General features: G+C 41.7%; 1 protein-coding gene across 3 annotated transcripts in view; it reads left to right on the top strand.

The window, feature by feature from the left end:
• The window catches only part of PGGT1B (protein geranylgeranyltransferase type I subunit beta), a 57,749-nt gene extending 40,874 nt beyond the window's left edge, over window positions 1–16,875 (top strand). For 2 of the 3 annotated variants that reach the window (XM_053299809.1, XM_053299808.1), the window contains exons 6-9: window positions 6,519–6,564; window positions 8,380–8,564; window positions 10,162–10,270; window positions 16,198–16,875. In XM_053299809.1, the coding sequence (XP_053155784.1) occupies window positions 6,519–6,564; window positions 8,380–8,564; window positions 10,162–10,270; window positions 16,198–16,379 (522 nt within the window). In that variant the 3' untranslated portion in view covers window positions 16,380–16,875. Of the gene's footprint in view, window positions 1–6,518; window positions 6,565–8,379; window positions 8,565–10,161; window positions 10,271–13,157; window positions 13,218–16,197 lie in introns of all 3 variants that reach the window. The other variant, XM_053299810.1, reaches the window with a different exon arrangement.
• Window positions 16,876–24,636: the final 7,761 nt, after the last annotated feature.

The following is a 24,636-nucleotide window of genomic DNA, read 5'->3' as shown; positions in this document are numbered from 1 at the left end:
ACTGTGCCAAGAAGCTGGCGTGCTGTATTTTTAGTCCTGATGTGATGTGGAGAAAACACTGAGTGATTGGAATAATGTTTGCATAGTTAGCACTGATACTACCTCAGAGGAGCTTGAGTGCCCTTGACTACACACTTGGAAGATTAAGTGTGCTCCAAAATCTTGACCTTGAAAAGCAAGTCAAATGGATAGCCCACTCTCCATGGCTTCCTTTAATTAAAATTCTGTCACAGTATAAGTAGTCAGCGTTTCAATTGCTATGATCAAGTAAACGCTTAAAGATTATGTACCAAATACTAGGAACATAGGAAGCTGCCTTATACCAAGTCAGACCATTGGTTCAGTATTGTCTGCAAGACTGGCTTCTCCAAGGTTACAGGCAGGAGTGTCTCCCAGCCCTTATCTGGAGATGCCAGGGAGGGATCTTGGAACCTTCTGCATGCAAGTACTCTTACCAGAGTGGCCCCATTTCCTAAGGGGAATATCTCACACTGCTCACATGTAGTCTCCCATCCAAATTAAACGAGGACAATTCATGCTTGGTACCACAAGACCAGCTTTCCTATTTGATTCAGAATTCTTCTGAAACAAAGGTTGCTGTATTTGTTTTGACTTCATATCAGGTATTTGTCTTTCTTTGGAGACAAATCTTTCTCTGAAGGACAGCAATTCTTCAGATTTGCAATCCTGAATATAATTGTATTTCTCAAATCGCATTAAAGTCCAAAGTTTTGAGCAGCCTCACAGTATGCAGGATTGCACCTTATATTCTTCAAAATAGTAGCTCATCCTATCTAGCATTAGTTCTTATTTTAATGTAGAAACCATTATATACATGTATGTATATGAATGTACTTGCAGAAACTTTTCAATAATGATATTTACATACTTTTTAAAAGGAAAATGAATTTTCAATAGTAGTTTTATTAGATTTCCAATGGGTAAGTGACTTCTCCCGTAAATTAGGTCTCTTAGGAGCCTATGTAAGACCACCATGTAAATCTGTGGTCAGTTTATTTTCCCAAGTGAATGGGTTGGAGGGTAAAGATAAAAATCTTGTTTTCAACATTTTCAGTCTTTCCCTCTCTGAAGTACTGGACTCTCTTACACTACTATCTTTAGAGGTGACACATTGAGGTCAGTTAATATAAGCATGGATGTATTTTTGATAGTGGTGTTGGAGACCTCTCACAGTTCCCAGTACCAGAACTTCTGTGGAGTTTTTAGTCCAAAGCAAACATAAGTAACTCTCCCTGTTTAGTACTGATCAAGTAGAACACCTCTTACATGACTGTAAAATTCTTTTGCTATACTAGGATTCAAAATGTCATATTGCAAGACAGCTGCTACTTCTCAAAAAGCATGCTGTGGAAAATGGAAAGCTTTTCTGTTCTAAACTAAGTTTCTCAGTATCTGAGAGGGATGTGTGTGTGTGCATGTCATTGTTGTGTAAACTAAATACATCATTGATTCAAATGACCATGTACAGTTCTAGCCTCTTCATAATGTCCTCTTCATTACAGGCAAAATAGATGTCATTGTTAGAAGCTTGATACATACAAAGATGTGGTTTTGTTTCACCATATCTTATGTCACTATTTGCAAGAAAATGAGGTCTGTCAAACCTTTTTCACAGCAATGCAAATTGGCATGTTTCAAAGGCTCACGTAATTTGGTTAGGCAGCATCCATTTTGACCAATCAAGTATAATTTCAGATCAGTATCTTCATATAATAATCAAAGTGTATTTTCAGAAGTAATCCAACTTTTTACAGGATTGAGATTCTCTAGATTAAGGGCGTCAAACTGCTGGCCCATAATCTAAATCCAGTCTGTGGAGCTCAGCAATCCGGAAGCAATCAGGAAGCTCCTTGCAGCAAGGAGGTGGTGTTAGGACTGGGAAAGAGACTGGCTGGGTCTACCATCTACTGGGGGTGGGGGGGGTGGGAGGGAGCTACAGGGAAGGTTTGCAGTGCCAGAGCATGGGGAGGGCAAAGTCTCCCACAGAATGAAAGGGGATTTGCTGATCATGGAGCTACTATCTCCTCAGTTTGCTCCTTGGCATTGGGGGATTCTCTCTTATCCTAATAGTGGAAATAAATGGGATGCTACCTCCTTCCTGATCAACTCCAAAATACATGGTGGGGGTGGGTGCTCTTTCTCCTGCTTTGGCTCCGTAAATGTACTTCCCCTTCCCCGCTGTCCTTTAGTCAGAGACTGCTAGCAAATCCCCTGTGAGAGGGAGGCAAGTAGGATTTAGTGCCACATGGCATCAGGATGCTGAAACCCTGCCATGAGAAGTTCCTGGTCTCCAGCGTGCTGTCAGTTCCTTTGTACTGGCACATTTTAATCTGGAGTGTGTGGAGGGGTAGGTTGTGTAAATGGAGTGTGAAGGAAAGGTACTCTTGTGTATGTTTGAAGGCACTCTGCTCCCATTGCTGTGCACATGTTTCAGGGCTGATCCTGAAACTCTCCTAAAGGAGGAGAGGGGAAGAAAGCATCTGCTTTTCTGATCTAATTATTGTGTGTTAAAAACATGTTGAGAACAGCAAGTTAAACTGTATTTTCATTTATATTTAAATTACTATCTCTGAGCCTGTAAGTAGTACATTCAGCTAGTTTAAATGGCAGGATTGCCAATGCAAAATTTGGTATCTGCAGGTCACTGGGAAGTATTCCTTCTAATAATACAAAGAAACATTCAGCCTTCCCTTGAACATATTCTGGTATAAAAAGTAGTGCATTCAGCCAATTTAAATGGCAGGGCAAGGGAGGGAGGAAGAGGGGAGAGGAAAGAAGAAGGGAAGAAAGTGAGAGAAAGAGGGTGGAGAAGAAGGGAGACAGAAGACAGCAGCGAGGCAGGCGTGAGAAGGCAGCGTGAGGCTGTGAGTGGGCCCCCAGAGGTGCATTGGAATCAGATCTGCCCCACCACCTGATTTGAGTTCGACACCCCTGCTCTAGACTCTATGCCGTCTTGAAAAATTCTCATTGGTTGTCTTTTTACAAATGTTCTGGTAAGGAGAGAGAACGTTTTTTCCTGATCATCTCACGCTTCTCATACAAACTTGAATCTGATGCTGTTTGTCTTTTCTCTGTGACTGGTGATCTCCATCTTTATGGGAGCAATTAAGATATTCAAAAGATACGAGTTTGTCACTTGCTTGAAATTAAGCATGCCTAGTTCAGTATGCCTTCTAGTTCTTATATCCAAGATGTTTTATTTTACTCGTCTCTGAATCTTGTCCTAATTTTATTTGACTTAAAATGTGTTACCCAAAAGTTGACATGTGGCCACTGCTACTACCTAGTCTCTTAAAAGTGGCTCAGTTATTTCTGGATTTCCTCGGATATTTACTATTAGGCTACTTATTTTATTTATGTATTTATTTAGTGCACTTATATATTACCTTGTACAAAAATGTCCCTGGGTGGTTCACAATCACTTAAGCTTTAGCCTTGTTGTATTTGGCCAGTGAGGACCAATACACTGCAGGATGATGCAGTGATGATTGAAGAACATATTTTAAAATAATTTTATTTGCTCTATAGTATTCCACTATTTTAAAAAGTCACACTTTAGTTTTGCATGGTTGCCTGATCAATGAATATCTGTGATCAGACAAAATTATCTACACATGTAATAATACATTTAAGATTGTAAAATAGAGCTGTAAAATACATACTAGCAAAATAGTGAAGCTAAAACTTCTGTTGGTTTGCCTTCTCACATCTCCTGTCTCGCACTAGTCAAGCATATGATTGCAAGATTGGAAGGATGGGGGCTTGCACTTCCTCTTTCAAAAAGGGCAAAGTTCCCAGTTACTTCACAGGCAAGGATAACAGCTGACAGTCACAGCATATGGATGTGCTTTGGGTGGTTGCTTCCTGAAACTTCAGGCAGTTAGGAGTTGCAGTGGCTTCTGTAGCAAACTAGGTTGTTAGCCACCAGTTGATTCTGTTCTACTTGATATGGTGCTTGCCTTTCATTCTTTACCACATATCTGATCATCTGTCCAGATGATTTTGGGATAACTGAGATGTCCTTCACCTTAAGTGGCTGGCGCAGTGGGGAAATTTGTGACTAACAAGCAGAAGGTTGCCTGTTCAAATCTCCACTGGTACTATATCAGCAGCGATATAGGAAGATGCTGAAAGGCATCATCTCCTATTGCGCGGGAGGAGGCAATAGTAAACCCCTCTTCTATTCTACCAAAGAAAATCACAGGGCTCTGTGGGTGCCAGGAGTCAAAATCGACTTGACGGCACAACTTTTCTTTACCTGGGAAACTGTAGTCTTGATTTGTTGTCCTTTGTTCTTCCTCAACCCTCTCTGGAGGTGGTAGAGTCAGTTGCTTGTAAACACTCCTTTTTTTGGTGACATTTTTTGTAATGGCAGTAACCTGGACTGCTGTAAATAATTTTGCAAAGTTGTGCAGTTGCACAAGGCGTATCAAACCCTGCTCTTTCCATTCTGAAGAGAGAGGAGGAGATGGGGGGCAAAGTTATCTAAGCAGATTGGCAGCATTTATTATTACAGACATTGTGTGTTGCATTTGTTTTGAGGTACTTCTGCAAGTAGAAGCTTAAGGCACATAATTCTGCACATGCTTTTGAGGCATTGTAAAGGGCAGCCTTTTCTGTTCAAGTTGTATTCCTGAAGGAAATATCATAGAACCAGGGACTAGTGAGCTACTTCACGATCTTCCACTGTAGCCTGTTCCTCCACCGAAAAAGACTTGCTCAAGCCTCAGTTGTCTGCCATAATCTGACTGTTCATCGGGCCACCTGAAACATCCACTTATTTTATTGATTTCAGAAAGCACCCCAACATTATCTGGGTATCAGTCTGGTAAGTGATAAGCAGTAATAAGGATGGGGAATTGACTGAAGAAACCCAAGGCACCATGTTTCAATTAAAAAGAAAGTTGGAAAAGAAACCTGACTTTGGGTTGCCAGAACCTAAGGGGTATACTCGTGGGTCAAATGGGCCGTAAGCCAGAATTTGGCTTTTTTTAAGCCAAATCTGGCCACCTAGCTTTGTACTGAATTTTAAATTTGTTTTTAAAAAATACATCAAAGACAGGCAATTATTCCTGTATTCTCTGCCTAATGAAAGTTGTGATACCAGACAGATTCTCAGCTTACATGGTTCCAGGATCATCTTTTTGAACCATTTCAACAGGTTTCAGGGCTGAGGAGATGATTGGGTGCAATTACTACCTGTCTGTGTTATAAACAGAGTGGAAATGAAGGAACAAGGTGCTTACTCCATGGTTAACCAGTACCAATTGAGAAATAGCTTGAATTTTAAGGGTCCCCCTTTAATAGTCAGAAAAGTCTGATAGGGAGAATGGATGGCCAATCTCCTTCTGGAATTGGGCTATTCCGTATTAGACACATGGCTATGCAGCACCAAGCTGGTAACAGCCAATCAGAAAAGATGTCACTCATTTGAAGGAAGGGGATTTTTTTAAACTCGTTGAAGTGCTGAGCATTTAATTAAACAAAGGAAAGATATAGAGATGCTTCCTATTGGGGAGTGGGATTACGAAATTCTTTAGGATACATTGATGCCTTACATGGATTTAAATTGGTGAATTGATGATTTAAATCAGGGTTGTCCAACTCTGGCCCTCCAGCTGTTTTTGGACTACAACTCCCAGAATCCCCATCCACAGTGTTCAGTAGTCAGGGATAATGGGAGCTGTAGGCCAATATCTGCAGGAGGGCCAAAGTTGTGCTGCCCTGATTTAAATCAAGGCAATTTAGATCACCAAGAGAAAAACCAATTTAAATCAAGTTTCTCACTGATATTTCATCACATATTACTTAAACACCACTGTTTAAGATGTATAACAATCTGATCATGAAAATATATTTATTTAAAACATCTAGGAGGGTATATTTTGCATAATATTTTAAATAACTTGAGTTTTACCAAATTAGGGAATATCACATACCTGATTTTTTATAATGGATCTGCCTTGGCCCAGCCTGAACAGCCCTACTGTCCAGCTTGTGTCTTTGCACATGTGACTTTAGTCTGCTTAAAAACAAAAATTAAAATCCCAGAAATTTTAAGAAGCAAGAGCTGGATAATAGGAATGCTGAGCAGACTAGAGCCATTTTCATGGGATGAAACTGAAATGAATGCTAATGTCTGATAGATAGGTAACTCAATATGTTTCAGAAAGTCATTAATTCATTTTAAGAGACTGTAGGTGTAGCATATTTGTGATGAGATTTAATTTTAACTATGTTAACTTTTAAATGAGAAATTTAGTGTGTTTTAAATCAAAATCGAACTTTAAAAGCCCAGTTTTTCCACTTGTTTTAAATCATGTATCTGTTATAACTCCTGAAGCTTCTGTGCGTCTTTGAAACATAATCTCCTGGGTTGTAATATGGAATGGAATAAACTTTGAGCCAAGATCTTGGAGTCTGATCCAAATTTACTAAACTGAAGCATGCATTAAAAGTGTGAATGAATAACTGTTTCTCTGCTTTTTGCTTTTCAGTCATATGATAATGGACTTGCCCAAGGAGCTGGACTGGAATCTCATGGTAAGAGCATTTGTCTCTGTACCAATATATTTACAACAGCAACTTTTAAATAATCCTTTTTGTAGGGATGTGCATGAATCACGATTAGTGCACGGATTCAAAGCTCACCTCGGGCACCTTTAAAAAGTGAGAGCTGATCAGTACCTGCTCCTCCACCCCTGGACGAAGCTTCCTGCTGCAGTGGCACGCTCCTCGGTATCTCTTGCGAGGCGGCAACATGCACATGGTCTCTGAGCATGCGTGTAAGCCATTTGTGTGCTCAGCAACCATGTGTGTGCCATCACTGTGCGAGGGGTGCTGGGGGGGGCGGGGTGTGCCACTGCAGCAGGAAGTTGTGTCCAGTGGAGGAGGAGCAGGTACCAGCCTGCTCTCCTCACTTTTAAAGGTGCCCGAGGTGAGCTTCGAATCTGTGCACAGATTGCAATTTGTGCACACACACACACACACACACACACACTATGTTTTTGCACTGAGAACTGTCCATTCTGAGAAGCTCTCTTATTCAGATTAGCTTCAGCACAAGTAATGACAAAATCTGGATATTGTGAATCTTGAGACTTCCTCTTTTGAAAGCGATAGTTAAATTGCTCAGTCCTTCACTGTGAAATGCTGCTTTGTTCCGCATTTGGAGTCATTGCATCTTCAGTTGCATGCCTGCCAGCGCTGTCTATGTAGTTCTTACTTCCACATAAGTTCTAGAATAATTGTTATGTTTTCAGATTAAAGGAAGCTGAATCAGAGGCAGCTGGAGCCTTGTATGTAATGTGTGATTACTTGCAAGTTCCAGTCCCAGAAATAAAGAGTCAAAGTCTGGCTCTCAGCCCTAGAGTTTAGGAGCATTTAATTCTGTTTTAAGGAATTTCAGTGGGTTCATTGTAATTAGTCTTAATAGTGGTAAGACATAATGAGAAGGTACAAAGGCACAGAAAAAGATGTATGCATATGGTAGGGAGGGAGCAGAAGAGCTGGGGATGTGGGGAGCTCCCACAGCCCAGTCCCTTAATCTTTAGCAGTGTTGCATCTGTATTTAAGCTGAAACTGCACCTAAAGTAAAAATCTCAATGAGTGTGGCATCTGGAAAGGGAGATTATAGTAGCTTGACCTGCTCTGGCTGAAGCATACTTCTAAAATGGAACAATAGCAACTGGAAACAGCAGTTCTCTCTGTAGCTTAATTATTTTGGTAAATGCTGGCTTTTTATTTATGCTGGTCTGTGATCGTAATAAAAGAATTGAATTGAAATTGGCTTTTTATTATTCTGTGCTCTTTGACAACCGACAGATAATGAATGCAGTGACAGCTGGTTAACTGGTGTGAGAGCCAGCGTGGTGTAGTGGTTAGAGTGCTGGACTAGGACCGTGGAGACCCGAGTTCAAATCCCTATTCAGCCATGATACTAGCTGGGTGACTTTGGGCCAGTCACTTCTCTCTCAGCTTAACCTACTTCACAGGGTTGTTGTGAAGAGAACCTCAAGTATGTAGTACACCGCTCTGGGCTCCTTGGAGGAAGAGCGGGATATAAATGTGAAAATAAATAAATAAAATAAAATAAAATAACTAACAAATCAGTAATGTGTTTGAAAGACTGAGCTTTCTCCTTGAAAATTAAATTCCGTTTAAACTCTCTGCCTAGCCATATACATTGCTTTATCCACCTGGACCCCTCTGCCCAGTTGAATGGTCTGTTATTACCTTATCACAAATTTCAAATTCTCCTATACTCCTTTCTAGACAGTTGTTTCCTGTACATTGAGTCTCATCAGTAACTCTACAAGAAACAAAAACATGGTAAAGAAAAACTCTCTTTTCTTATAGGTGGTTCTACTTTTTGTGGTATTGCATCACTGTGCCTAATGGGTAAACTTGAGGAAGTCTTCTCTGAGAAAGAACTGGACAGGATAAGGAGATGGTGCATCATGAGGCAACAGAATGGTTATCATGGCCGACCTAACAAGCCTGTAGACACCTGCTATTCATTTTGGGTGGGAGCAACTCTTAAGGTAATATGAAATACTCATGTTGACTCTTTGACTTTTTCATACCTCAGAAGTTGCAAACCCATATTGTATTATCTTGTATCATTAACTCTAGTAATACATTCAAGGAGTTAGAGTATAAAAACCTATTAGAATGGCTCTATACGTTATTGCTGATACAAGTTAGTAGAATAGGCCCTGCTGAAGGAGAACCAGCATGTCTTTTGCAAGGACAAGTCTTGCCTCACTAACCTTATGGAGTTCTTAGAGAGTGTCAATAGGCATGTGGATAAAAGTGATCCAGTTGACGTAGTATACTTGGATCTCCAAAAAGCTATTGACAGAGTTCCCCACCAAAGGCTCTTGAGTAAACTTAGCAGTCATGTGATAAGAGGACAGGTTCATGTGTGGATTGGTAACTGGTTGAAGGACAGGAAACAGAGGGTAGGAATTAATGAACAGTTTTCACAATGGAGGGGAGTAAGAAGTGGAGTCTGCCAGGGAGCGGTACTGGGACCAGCTCTTTAACTTGTTCCTAAATGATCTAGAACTTGGGGTAACCAGCAAAGTGGCCAAATTTGCATATGACAATAGGGTATGAAATCCAAAACAGATCGTGAGGCGCTCCAAAAAGATATCTCCAAACTGGGTGAGTGGGTGACAAAATGGCAAATAAGGTTCAGTGTAAGCAAGTGCAAAGTGATGCATATTGGGGGCAAAAACCCCAACTTCACATATACACTGATGAGATCTGAGCTGTCGGTGACTGACCAGGAGAGAGATCTTGGGGTCATGGTGGACAGCTCATTGAAAGTGTTGACTCAGTGCTCAGCAGCTCTGAAAAAGGCAAATTCCACGCTAGGGATCATTAGGAAGGGGGTTGAAAATAAAAATGCTAGTGTTATGATGCCAATATACAAATCTATGGTTTGGCCACATTTGGAATACTGTATTCAGTTCTGGTCACCATATCTTAAGAAGGAGAACTGGAAAAGGTAGAACTGCAAAAGGTGCAGAAGAAAATTGTAGAACTGGAAAAGGTGCAGAAGAGGGCAACCAAGATGATCAGGGGCCTGAAGTACCTTCTTTATGAGGCAACTAAGGGGAGACATGATTGAGATGTATAAAATTATGCATGGAGTAGAGAGAGAGAGGACAGAGAGAATTTTTTCTTCTCTATCACAACACTAGAACCAGGGGTCATCCCAACTTAAGGTTAGGAAATTTAGGACCAACAAGAAGAAGCACTTCTTCACATAGCACATAATTAATCTATGCCATGGGATGTGGTGATGGCCACTAGTTTGGATGGCTTTAAAAGGGGCTTAGACAAATTCATGGAGGACAGGTCTATCAATGGCTACTAGTCTGGTGGCTATAGGCCACCTCCAGCCTCAGAGGCACAACATCACTCAATCTCAGTTGCAGGGGTACAACAGCAAGAGAGAGAGCACACTCTCACCTTTCCTGTGGGTTTCCCAGAGGCATCTGGTGGGCCACTGTGTGAAACAGGATGCTGGGTTAGATAGGCCTTCAGCCTGATCCAGCAGGGCTGTTCTTATGTTAGAACTGTCAGTGCTTCTGTGGAAGTGTATTATAAATTTACCAACTTTTCTTTCAGCTTCTGAAAATATTCCAATACACAAACTATGAAAAGAACAGAAATTACATTTTATCAACCCAAGATCGCCTTGTTGGTGGATTTGCTAAATGGCCGGATAGTCATCCAGGTAAACTGACATCTGAGTGAATGATATATTAAAGTACTTACAAGATGGAAGTGGATAATTCATGATCTTGATGATGTATAAAAGGAAGGTAACTGTTCAGCATTAATGGACTCTTGACAGTGCAAATAATTTTGAATAACTTCTTAATCCATGGATTTGACTTAAAAACTAGAGCTAGCTTGGCATCTTGGTTGATGGGCAAGCAGCAGACTGGTTAAAAACAATATGTGTCTGGGTTGTATCTCTACAAGAAAAGTGGAAGGGGACAAAAGGTGAAAGATAGGAATGTAAGTGTTCCTGTAGTTATGCTGAAATAACACATTTATTAAGGAAAGAATATGGCTAGTGCACATTATTTACTAGGTGGTACATAGCTTTACAGTTTCCTCAAGAATGAATCTCTTCCTTATCCATGTTTTGTTGTCGCAGTATTCATATTTTGATGTTAGGCCCATTAGCATAATGTCTGCCCTGTGTAAATTGTGGTGGAAACAATGAGAGAATTTAATAAACATATAGAAGAAGAAGCCTTGTTGAGGAGGAAATAGCATGGCCTCTACAAAGGGAAGTCTTGTCTCACCTTTTTCATTGTTTCCTTTGACTGTGTTGCCAAGCAAGTTAAGGGTGATCCAGTAGACATTATATATTTGGACTGTCAAAAATGCTTTTGATTATGTCCCTCACATAGCTATTATAGGATAACTGTTCTTCCTCTTATGGATCTGTAATGGGTTAAAAACAACAACAGGAAACGGAATGAACAGTTCTCAGAGGTCTGTATTGGGGTTGGTGTTGTTTAATTTTTTCATGCATGATCTGGAATCAAGCATGTAGTAAGGTGGCCTAGTTTGCAGATGATATAAAATTATTTAGGATGTTGAAAATCCAAACAGACTGTGAAAAGAGCCAAAAGGATTTCTCTAAACTGTGTGAATAAACAACAAAATGGAAAATGAATTTCAGTGTAAGCAAGTGTGAAGTGATGCACATTATGGTAGAAAATCCAGCTTCACATATACACTGATAAAGGCTGAACTTGGCAGTGATGAACCACAGGTGAGATCTTGGGGTCATGGTGGAAAACTCATTGTATGATGGAGGTAACAATGGCAAATTCCAGGCTAGGAATCATTAGGAAAGGGATTGAGAATAAGACAGCTAGTATTGTAATGTTTTTACAAACATTCATACTATGCACTGTGTTTTTAAAAAGATATTGTAAAGCTGGGAAAGGTACAGAAAAGAACAACCAAAATTATTGGAGCTGGAGGAAATGCTAAGGCATTTGGGGCTTTTTAGTTACGAAAAAAGACATCTGAAGGTGCATACCATCCCACAGCTAAAGGTGGGATGGTATGCATGGTATAGAGAAAGTGGGCAGAGAGAGAGGGAGTTCTCTGCCTCCCCCACCCCCCGTAATACTACTGGTCACCCAATTGAACTGATGGCAGTTGGTTCAGGACAGACAAAATAAAGTAGCTTTTCAAAATAAAGTAGCTTTTCATAAAGAACTTATGGAATTTGCTGCCACAAGATGTGATGATGACCATTGATTAAATGGTTTGAATAGGGCATAGGCAAATTCATGGAGGATAGGTCTGTCAGTGGCTAAATAGCCATGAGAGTGAATGGAGGCAGTATAACTGTAAATAGCAGCAGCTAGGGTAGAAGAGAAGTGGGGAGAACTGCCTTTTGTATTGATTGGGGCTATCTGGAAACATCTGGCTAGACACTGAGGGGAGAAAAGATGCTGGGCACTAGATGGACCCATAGCCTGATCTCGGAGATGTGCTTCTATTGATGTTGAAGTTAACTTATATTAGCTATTTTACAAATTATTTTAGATTCTGCTTAGTCTTGTCATTGTCAGGATTGATAGGCAGATGGGCTGCCTGCTCTTTCAAGATGTATTTCATGAACGTTTTGGAGGTTGGGCCTGAATTTGCAGACTGGCCATCGTCTGGTTTAGATCTTTGTTTATGAACCACATAGAAAGTAGTCTAATTGATACCATTGTCGGCATAAGGACACTCTGTGTTTTCCTTCTTAATCAAACAATACCTGAAATAAATCAAAGTTTTTAATATTATTTAAGATTTGAGGCTGCTAGGTCTCGAGATTAACTTTTATGCTTAGATTTTAATCAGTTAAAATTAGTGGATTATATTCTGTTTCAAATAAAGTGAGCTTTCCTGAACAGCCACATTTATAGTTTGTCAAAAAAAATCATGAAATTCAGGATGCTGTAAATGGAGATACCTGCCCCTAAAATTCTTAGTTTCCAGAATTTACCACCATTACATTACATTACAATTACAAGCAATTTGACTTTTGAAGACTTCTAGATCTCATAATAATTGCAGACAGCATTTATGTGAATGCTGTATGTTTCCTATGTATTCATAATTCCCGAGACTGTGACATTCTCAATATAAGAGCTGAACTCTGTACAACTAGTCATAAAAGTACATACTGTTGTGCCTGTGGAGTATGTGCTGATCCTTTTCCCTCACCACACCTGCCTGTATGCATTGGAGGTCCCGTCTCCACAGGAGCCTGTGCTTTAGGCTCCAAATGCATTATCTGTAGCATGGAAATTGGAGGGTATGGATAATGCGTTGGGATGTACACATGTGGGCCCATGAACAAATGGGACCCCGAATGTGTGGTGTCAGTTGAGGGTGTGGGACCAGCAGGCATGATCTTGATGTCATTCTACACACAACTGTGTGCTTTACAGGCATCTGTACAGGATGGATAAGCTTGGGAAATGCATCATATAGGTCTTACTTTGAATCAGGGCTTGGCTCTGGAATGTGTTCAACTGCTGCCTGGAACTTCTAAAAGTCCAATGTTAATGCCTCTGTATTGGTATCTCCTGCTGTAGAAAGATATACTGCCAACTCCAGCTAGCATCTTTTCCAGACTTCTGCTTTTCTACATGAAGGTAGGATAGAACCTACGACTACTAGAGGTTAGCTTCTGAATAGGTTGACTTAACTAGGTGGTAGTTAGAGCTAGAACAGTGGAATAGCTAGCTTCAGTTCTCTGTTTCAGCTAGGGACCTTCTGCTGTCGTGTTTCTATATTGTACATTATGCACCTGCAAAGGCTGTCTGAGGAGAGTGTCTTCCCTCACAGAGCAGCCACAGGAAACCCAACGAGGAGGAACTCTTGCATTAGAGGACAGAATTACTAGCAGGTTCAAACCTGTAGGGGGTCCCTATTTGTGTTAAGAACTGGTACTTGTAAAATTGTGTTGCTAAGTTGAGTGAAGGACACTAAAATCCCCTTTCTTTGTTGAACTAGTTTGAAATTGTGACCAGACCGTTTTAAGCAGTTGTCATATAGCAGCTTGAGTCATATGGAGAGGAAGGGAAGAGTACTTGCTGTTGTAATGCAGGCAAGGCAATAAGAAGTTTGTTGCACTTAAAAATTAGTCTAGCTCTAAAGATTTGGGGGGGGGGGAGGTAATAAAAATGAAGAGTAAGGGAAACAGTTAAGCACAACGTTTGTCTTGCTAATGCTAACACAAAATACTAAATCTACTGAGTAATCATGGGATATGGCTAAAATCTTTGCCTCTCACTTCACCAGCTTGGGAAAATCAGAGTTCATTAGGTTTGCTTCTGGACCCACATATGGCTGGGTCAAATGCAATGTGGAGCCAGGATTAAATCCTGGCTTTTTGCAACGTCTCCTGGCCTTGGAAGTGAACACCTCCTTCTCTCTTTCACACGCAAAGCTTGGCATGATTCTTAATCCAAGTCAAGTCAAAATCATTTGTTACGTTCAAATCTGTAATCAGAATTCAAAAATAAATGATAATCTAAACCTGGAATACATTCCCAGGGTTCAGATCCTGGTTTATTTTGGAATGCTTTTTAGAATAAGCCAGGAATGCTTGTTACATCTGAACCAAGAAGTCCTGGCTTGCTCTTAACCAAAATCAGAAGTAGAGATCTTCCAAGTTTCATGCATGAAAGAGTGTGTGCTTCTGAAGGTAGGAGACATCGCTTGAAGCCAGGATTTAATCCTGCCGCCATGTTATTTTTGAACCAGCCCATACATACTTGGCTGTGTCGTATGTAAATCCTTAAACAAATTCAGAAGCACAAAGCTGTAAAACAATCTCTGCCTTGATGAGAGGGCTTGGAGGATGAAAAGCGTCTTTTAACTTCTTCTCTGTGCCTCGGAGGGAGAGGTGTGATACCAAGGCTCCCAGTTGGTTTAGCTGGGACCAGCTTCCATTTTGGCTCCTACTTTTTCCTCCGAGGACTGTCTCCTGCAGAAAAGCAACTCAAATTTTTATTAATAGTCCATAGGCCTTCAAATTAAAAAACCCCAAAAAACCAGATACGCAGTTCCGTTAAATATGGGAAGAGGGGAGGAACAAACACACTCTGGTGCACTTGCGAAAAATAGAGATCCCTGCCGCGCATGCTTGTCATGTGAAATCAAGATTTTCCTGAGATCTCCACTTGGCAATGTGCCAACTCGCCATGAAGCCAAGTTTTGCACACCAACTTCAAATCCCAGATTACATTTTCATGTCAGGTTGGTGTATTGCCAAGTAGACATCACTGAAAAATCCTGACTTTACATGCCAAGCTCCATGGGAATGCGCAAGTGCAGAGATCTCCATACTTTGCCGAACCGACATTGGAGTCACTGTGAAGAGCCCCTTTCACTTTGAGTGAGCAACCCTTAGTTGATGCACTTTTTGTTGGGTCAGACAGAAGGAACTTTATATGCCAAATTGTGTTCTGCTTGCAAAGTAATGAGGGCTAATGGGGACTGGCTTTGATTCAGTAAGGCTCGATTTGGCTAGAGTAGATGAGAGAGACTTCAAAAGCATTTCGGCTGCAAGAGTGTATTGAAACTGGAAACCTTAGGCAGTTCAATAAAACTGAGAGCTAGATGGATTGGGATATGATACCGTATTGCTGGTTTGGAAAGTTTGCTAGCATAAATAACATGTAGATAGGATTATGCAGGGACATATTTTTCTGGACCTCATGCACTCATGCTAGTTTTCAGGTGCCTCCTATCGTTAATGTATGTCCCTGCAAAGACTTTTGCTGGCTTTAAAGCAATGGTTTTGCTGCAGCTATTTTGAAGCTGTACAGGTCTTGGAAAGGTGATATGGGAATTGTGTCCAGAACCCAAGAAAATATAGGAATATTTTCTGTCTTTTGATTCTCACTTTGTTTTGAAATTATAGCTGTCTACTCTATAGCTTGGGAACTTCTGGTGTAAGACACATGGCTGTTGAATGCATTTGACAACCATCTCCTCTTCCCCTCCCCCCCCCGAAAAGTTGAAAATATATTTACACCACCCAGTGCAAGGCATGCATGTTAAGCATATTCTGAGTGAATATAACAGAAGTCATTCTGAGGCCTTGCTAGACCCTAAATTATCTTCCACTTAGATTTCGATTCAGAAGTCTTCATGAAGATTTGCAGTTGGATTTAGGTGCTTCCGGTACCATTCATCCCCATCACTAGCAATTATTTACAGTAGAAACTATTATTATTTACAGTAGAATTAAAAACAAACCAAAAATGGAAGTCCTCCATGCATTCTAACATAATAAATCTGAAGGAAAGTCTATACTCACATTAGTGTCCTATTTAAAAAGTATCACAGCAGCACTTTAGTGTGGAATCACATGGGCTTACATAGCATGGAATTCCTCAGTATTGTTTGACACACTTGGTCCCTTTCTTTCTTCCTGTACACAGTCCAGCATTTCCTGTGGATTGTAACTACTGTAGATGCTCTTCAGGCAGGAATAGGAGTATCATGTGATGTGGTTGCATTTACCACTCACTCCCAGTGAAAGAGTCTTTCTGTCGGGAAAATGATTTAGATGCAATTGCTTATAATAATACACACTCACTAATTTCTGGTTTCTTCTTACAGATGCTCTGCATGCATACTTTGGGATTTGTGGCCTGTCTTTAATGGATGAGTCTGGAATTCGCAAGGTTCACCCTGCCCTGAATGTAAGCACAAGAACTTCAGAGCGCCTTCAGCACCTTCATCAGCTCTGGGCAACCAAGGACTCTAAACAGTGTTCAGATGAAGTGGACAGTGCCACATGACTAATTCAGACTTCAGTTGAGCTTGGTAGCATAATTGTAGCCCAAGGTTAAAAGCCATGTATAACCAATGTGCTCTTTTAAAGTGCTGGAACCATACAATCAAATTCACGTTACTGGCATCGTTTTGACGGCAAATGGCCTTTAGCCAATCATTCTGGATAGGGTTAAAAAGAAATTGCTTCCCCCCCACCACCACCACAGATGCTGTAACACCCAGTTTCTAAGAATCCCCCTAAAGGCAACATTAATTATTAGTTCTACTGTGTTACTTAAAGCAGTGCAATGGCAAAATGTAATTATAATATTTAAAAAGGAACTTCAAAATGTATTTACATATTTTCATACTTAATCCCTTGAGTTTAGTGATGCTTATTTGATACATCCTTCATATACAATCTTATAAATTAAATCTCGATTGCTAAAGGGTGTTCTTTTAAGGTAGATGACAATTATATAACCTTTGTAAAAACAAATTAAAATTATTTTATTCATTTTATACTGGACCCAGTGTGTTGTGGTTTTTTGGTAAGTGTTTTGATAGTCACAAATAGAAAAATGTTAGATAAAATAGTATACAGTCTTAACTGAATTGTAATATTTTTAGGCATGACATACAAACTAAAAAGAAAGGGAAATAGCAAAAAGAAGCTGCTGGTGTTCTCTGGGTTCCTCTTGTATGGTAATTACGACGATTACAAGAACGGGTAGAATGGGGTGACACAGCTCATACTGTATACTTGCTTTTTGCACTACTTATAAGAAATATGAAAATGGATTATGAGTCCCAAAGAGGCCCTCTCTCAGTCTTCTAAAACAAACAAATACTACCCCACCCCCATCATATCAGCCATGGGAAACATACTGTGCTGGAATGAAATCAGGAAATGCACAACTGATACTCTTGGAACAGTGAAGAACAACGATGAAGTGGGATAAGATAGTTCATCTGGATACACTCTGAAACAGAGAACTAAAATGCTTTCGACGATACATCACATGATTTTCATTTAAATGTTGCTCTGCTTCATCTACAATTCCACTTGCCCCTTGGACAATTCAGTTTGAAGAAGGAGGTGAGATGTATGACTTCCATAAGAACAGCCCTGCTGGCTCAGGCCCAAGGCCCATCTAGTCCAGCTTCCTGTTTCACACAGTGGCTCACCAGATGCCGCTGGAAGCCCACAGTCAGGAGTTGAGGGCATGCCCTCTCTCCTGCTGTTACTCCCTTGCAACTGGTACTATTCAGAGGCATCCTGCTTTTGAGGCTGGAGGTGGCCTATAGCCCTCCAACTAGTAGCCGTTGATAGACCTCTCCTCCATGAAGTTATCCAAACCCTTCTTAAAGCCATCCAGGTTGTTGGCTGTTACCACATCTTGTGGCAGAGAATTCCACAAGTTGATTATGCATTGTGTGAAAAAGTACTTCCGTTTGTCGGTCCTAAATTTCCTGGCAATTAATGACCCCTGGTTCTAGTGTTATGTGAGAGGGAGAAAAATTTCTCTCTATCCACTTTCTCCACACCATGCATGATTTTATAGACCTCTATCACTCCTCCTCGCAGTCGTCTTTTTTCTAAACTAAAAAGCCCCAGGTGTTGTAGCCTTGCCTCATAAGGAAGGTGCTCTCAGCCCCTGATGATCTTGGTTGCCCTCTTCTGCACCCTTTCCAGTTTTACAATGTCTTTTTAGATGTGGTGTCCAGAATTGTATACAGTACTCCAGGTGTGGCCGCACCATAGTTTTGTATAAGAGCATTATAATATTAGCAGTTACATTTTCAATCCCCTTCCTACTGATCCCTAGCATGGAATTGGCCTTTTTCACAGCTGCCGCCCATTGAGTTGACACTTTCAATGAGCTGTCCACCACAACCCCAAGATCCCTCTCCTGCTCCGTCACCGACAGCTCAGATCCCATCAACGTACACTTAAAGTTGGGGTCCCAATGTGCATCAGCTTAAAAATAAAGCGTTGGATCTGAAGTAGCATGAATGCAATGGCAGTTGCACAAACCATCCTCTCTGCTTCCTGCTCCTTGAGTGCTCCGTAAAGCTGTTCCTAGGGGCCAGGGGGCTCTCGGGAACAGTGTTGATGCAGCACATGAGGTTGCAGTAATCGGAAAATTCATGGAAATAAATGGAGGCATCTTCCACAAACAGAGCTCTGCTTGCCGAAGGTGCTTGGCCTGGTTTCTGGGCATTTCTCCTCTTGAACTGCGGCCCCCCATGACATGTCCCCCATCCTCCAGGAGTGGCTTTTTTGGGGTTTGGGGAGCTGCCCTAGTGAGGGGGCAGAGAGATGGCTTATGTGAGTGCAGTAGCATTTGTGCTACTTAGGATAAAACCCATTAAATTAAAAAAAACCCGAGTGTTTAATTACTCTTCTTGAGATAATTGATGTTTGCAGTGTCAGCCCACTTGATATGACTGGAATGTTATAGACTTAAGGATCTTTTCGAACATTAGAATTTGATTTTTTTTCTGAGTTTTAGAAAGCTCCACTGAAAGCCATTATTTTAATCAGTCTGCAGTAAACTACTGATCTGTAAACTGGTGACCCAAATTCACCATTTGCTTGGACTGTGCCTCTGTGTTGGAGGCGGGTTAAAACAAGTGAGCTGCTTTCTGTACATAGCTGGAAATATAATCCATGATGCTGACCTTAGTGCTTGGTACAGAGGGCAGAGTATAGCACTGGGTTCTGATGTCCCTGTTAACTTGTGGTTGAAAACTCCACTGCTAATCAAATGTTGTCATCTATATTTTTTCAAAAGGACAATTATGGCACTTTACTTGTTCTTCGTGCGCTGTTGAGAAGGTAGTATTGCCCAACTGGATCTTTCCCAAATGTGACCTATAAGCTACAAAATGTTGCCTCCACCTAGCTATTTGCTATATATAGCATAATATGACACTCCTAGCGAACATTATAAGAAGTAACTATGAGCTGCAGGAAGTGGAGGGGATAACCTGCTGTGAAGTTGCTCTCAAATGTCTGCCAGGAATCTTGTGAGTGGCTGTTGCCAAAGTGTGCCATCCATTTCAGGGATGTGTTTTATTTATTACAATTCTACCCTGCCCTTTCTCAAAGGAGCTCAGGCTGGCATATATCCTATCCCCATGTTATCCTCACAACAATGCCATCAGTTAAGTTAGGCTTATGAGAGTGGCAAATATGATCCAAAAAGTAGTTTACCAAACAACATAGTGTTTTCTTCTAAAACACCATCCCTTAAAGGAATACACTTGCTAGGGACAAAGGTGGTGTGAATCTTGTAAACTTGCAAGTCACAGCTGTCGAGAGCTGCATGTTGGACAAGAACTACATTTACAGTCTTTCAAAGGGACATCAAAGATACAGTTAGCCATTTCCTGCATATGTCTTCACTCGAACAATACCTTTCTCAACATGACTCGTGTTCTACAAACTGTAGATTTGTAATTTTTTGTTTGCTCCACCAAAGGACAAATTGATGTTTGCTACATGCAGAATGGAGGTCTAAAGCATTAAATCAAAACTAGGATTTTATTTTTAATTCTTTCTAAACTTAAGGAAAACAAACAGCTTTTAATGTATCATTTGGCTGCCTAGACAGCTAACTAGTCTAACCAGTTCAAGTGGCAAATAGTGGAATGGCTTAAAATAGTGTTTTAAGCACTGTGTTCACTTGTGCTATAAAATAACATTACTAATCAATCATTTTTCTTTTTAAAAACACTTAAGTGTGCAGACTCTATTTTCTCTATATATTTCTCTATATATTTTTTATATATAGTGAATTATTAATTGGAAAGTATTTTTCATATGATTCTTTGGTGCTTAAGGTAGCTAATCATTTGTAATGCACTGCTGCCTTCTGTTGCTTTTATATAGAACCACTTGAAAGGAAGAGATGTCATCATCAAAACTGTAGGAAGATTCAGCTGAGCAAATTGAAAGCACTAAATGTTCATCAATTGTTAACTTGATCTCTGATCTCCCTGCATGTAATCCTCCCATAGTTCAGCTGCAACCATCCCAAGCGTGCTCTCTACAGTGCAGCCTTTCTTAATAGCCCCTAAAATACACCACTACCAAAGAGAAGTATTTAGTAGGAGATAGATTTCAAATATAGATTTCCTTAATACACCAGTGATACACGGGCATCATGATGTAGCTTTTTAAATAATAAACTATGCTCAGGAGTACTTTCCAGTGTCTCTCTCTTACACACACACACACACACACACACACACACACACACACACACACTTTGCTTAATAAAATCAAAGTAATCAGTAATGTTGTGACAAGATAGCACAGTTTGTGTGTTGCTTCTCTCCGAGGACTCCAGCAATATCTTGGTGGTTTTTTATTCCATTGCAAACAAGTACCTTAGCTGATAGGACTACAATGCAAGAGTTTCCCAATAAGAGTACATGCCACAGGCTGCTGCAGTCGATCACGAGCTCTGTAGGGCATGTATCCATGTATAATTTGTTTTAAAATGTTAGAATTGCTTCCTCTCTGAACCTAAGCATCCTCATCTATGGCAGTATGCCATGGCCTTTTGAATGAGAGCAGACGTTATGAGTTGCCTAGAAGCCATTTGTCAAAGAAAGACAACTCTAGCTTCTTGGGGGATACATGTGTCTAGGCCTGGGATGTCAATTGCCTACAGCTTGCATGAGGGAGTTATAGGCCTTTCTTCCATGTCCTTGCAGTCTTGCCTGTTCTGAATTGGTTTTTCCCAAAATAGAAACTTTCAGGACTTCAACGTAGTCTCTGTCTTTTATGCCAGTGGGGTTTATGCGTGCACGGAGACCACATCAGGAACCTTCCAAGCTTCTTTTTTCTCATTTTGGCGGGAGCCCTGCCCCCAACTGCTAAATACAGCTGCGCCGCTCCTCATCCCATCAGTCTTTCGTTGTCCATGCTTCAGTCAACATTGTTAAGCACCTCTGAGCTTCTCTCTGCAAGTTTTTTTTAAAAGTTTCCCTAATCTTTATCTATCTCCATCTCCTATTTCTATCTCTGGTTTTCTTCTTTGTGTTGTTTGGACAGTAACTGCTTTAAATTCTGCATTTTAATTTTCTTCTGCACTCACCCACCCACTTCCTGACCGCCTGCTCCTGCTCCCGGCCTGACTTGCAGCGTATAGTGAGCAAGATTATCTTTTTAAAGTGTGTGTGCTGTGGGGCAAAATTGCCGTCTTCTGACACTCACAGTAAATGTTTGTTCTGCTTTGGTGGATCACTCGTTGAAACTTGCACAAACTGCCAGAAATTCACCAAGCAGGCTAGGACAAACAGGGCCTCTCGCCTGCATTCCACGGTGTGGGAGCAGACTTTGTGCTCCTCACATAACTGAGTCACCACTGGTGTGAAGAACATGTCTGCTGAGACCCACAAGGTTGCCATGCCATCGGGCACTGAAAAGGCGATGCCACTCTCACCTAATTTTCCATCGGTACCGATACACTGCTATTGAAAGAACTCACAGACCCTACATGAAGCATCCCGCCAATGTCCTCAGTTACTCTGCTGTCAACGCCTATGGCATCGGGGTCGACACTTAGGACTTCAGGCCCGATGGGCTGCTCAGACACCACACCAGCCAGCACTACCCTTGAAGAAGAAGTGGGGAAAGGGGTTGCAGACACAAACACCCTTGCCAATGGACCATCACCTGCTCTGTATCCCTAAAAGGAAGCAACTACTGAGACCATTCCTGCAAAGCCGAACAAGAAAAAGAAAACCCAGAATGGTATCAAGCCTGCCCAGACACATCCATCAGCTCTGAAGGGAAAAGATCCGGACCCAAGCTCACCATATTCATTGGAGCCGATCCTGAGGGATAAATCACCACCAATGAATACCCAGATGTGGGGAACTCTCCAGAGTATAGACCGTCATGGTCACATTCTCCAGACCAAGAGGAACCAGAATACCCGATCTCAGACATGAGCAATCACTACATTCCCAAGGATCAGGAGTCGCTACTGACAAGGCCAAAGCCTCAATTCAAGACTGAAACCCAAAGACCTGGCCTGTCGAAACCAGGGCACATCTCCAGACAGGCATAGGGCTTGGGATAGAAATACCTAACCTTACGAAAACCAACATTACTCCAGGGAACACAGAAGCGATCAATCTCCTATAGACTCTCTCTATTCCAAGGATCGTCGGGATGGATATCATCATGGGTGGGCACAAGACTAGCATACCCACAACCATTATAGGAGCAGCTGTGGCCCGAAGGAACACTATGACTTGTGCTGACAGAGCTATTGCATAGCAAGACACCGAGGGGAGTATTGGTACCGAGAGGACTCCTAACACTGATATGGAACATTATCCCTATGGTTGAAACTGAACAAGCAATTTTGAGGAGACTATGTTGGTCCTGCTCTTGGTCCCGCTCTTTGTAAAGCAGGATCAGCCTGCACCACAGCAGACACCTGAGCTGACAAATCCACCCCCCTCCCATGAGAACCTACCGACACAGCTCACTGGGATGATGGTTCCTGCAAGACCTAGAAATGAGGAAACACCATCAGATTGGTTTCCGTGGATTCTTTCGATACCAACAGAGCCTTCCAAAGGACTGACAACCCTGAACAAGATGGAACCCATCAAATCCGAACACTCAGATTTGAATCAAGAAGAAGAGTCTGAACAGGAGGAGATTCAATCCTCGCACTCTGAATTGGCCTCCACAGGATCGTCACTACAGGACTTGTTCACTGACCCCAATCTAGTTTTCTCCTTGGAAGACATGAAATCATACTCCAATTATATATCCAGGATGACTGCTGCACTGGTGGTAAACTTGGACCAAGAGCAAAGGTGTGACTTGAATCCCTTGTCTGGGCTCATAGATGTATACACCTGCATTCCAGCCTCGATCAAAAGACATTGCATCAGGTCTTCCAATGATGGGGAACCCCCACGTTGGATGCCTTTGCCACGGCAGAGTACAGACAATGCAAGATGTTTTGTTCAAGGGCGGGGAAAAGCCATGATTCATTGGGAGATGGATTCGTAATCCTGTGGATGGATCACTTCACTTACGTGTTCCCACTGATCCCGCTGCTACCAAGAACTCTTCTGAAAATCAGAAGAGAAGAGGTAAATTGCATCCTGGTAGCACAATGGTGGCCTTGGAGGCTATGGTTTCCATGGCTGCAGCACATGGCTGCAGAATACATACATCTCCCAGAACATACTCATCTTCTGTCTCAGGCTGCAGGTAAGATTCTGCATCCAGACATGAAATTCCTCCAACTAACAGCTTGGAGAATCTTTCCTCCTCCTCCTTAGAATTGCAGGAAGTTCTCAAAGCATGTGCCTGGCTTGTGCATGCGTGCCGGGTACTTCCTTTTAATTCCAGCGGAGGACGACACTGGGGTGGCAGGGAGGTACTCTGCTCTCCCAGCGGAGACTTTTTAAATGGTGCGCCAGTGAATGAAATGCGGGGGGGGGAGAGTAAGGGCACCCTCCCCCGCCCATAAAGGTATGCCCCGCTCCTTCGAACTGGCAGTTGTTCGAACCGGTTCTGTGCACATCACTACTTATCTCCTCCCTGACAACCCTGAAATGTTTTGATGAATGTTTGGGCCAGTATAGCAATTTGATAAAATAAATTCTCCCCTACTTGGGACCTCTCGTAGATGCTGGCTTGTCTTTTGAGCCCCACCCACCCCATTCAAACCCCTGGCCACAGTGGATCCCAGACACCTTATCTGGAAGGTTTTGTTGTTGGTTGCCATAATTTCTGCATGCAGAGTGAGTGAGAGGCACGCCTTGCAAGTTGACACATTCTACCTGGTCTTTCACAATGATAAAGTGGTACTGCGACCAGACATACAATTCTTATCTAAGGTGGTGTCATTCCATCATTCACAGCCAATCAACCTGCCTGCATTTTTTCAAACTCTAGCCTCAAGGGCGGAGCAACGACTGCAGCTGCTTGATGTCAGGCAGGTCTTGGCCTCCTATCTCCAGTGTTTGGAAGGATGGAGGCAATCTAAATTCCTCTTTATATCATATGAGGGCCGAAAGAAGGGCTGTCAGGTCTCCTCGCAGACTCCGAGGCTGTTCTCACGACCAGCCAAAACTAAGGGAGACCAGCCCGGTTTTGGCTGGTAGTGTGCTGCAATGGGAGATGCGTGGCTTCCGGCAGTCAGCCCTCTTAAATGCCCCCTGTTAAACGAGGTTAGTGGAGCACACACTCCACTAACCCCATTTTCCTGGTCGTGTGTCACCACACGCAGCCCC

The sequence above is a fragment of the Hemicordylus capensis genome, chromosome 2, assembly GCF_027244095.1.
Source record: "Hemicordylus capensis ecotype Gifberg chromosome 2, rHemCap1.1.pri, whole genome shotgun sequence".
Taxonomy (NCBI): domain Eukaryota; kingdom Metazoa; phylum Chordata; class Lepidosauria; order Squamata; family Cordylidae; genus Hemicordylus; species Hemicordylus capensis.
This window is presented reverse-complemented; position numbering and strand designations above follow the sequence as displayed.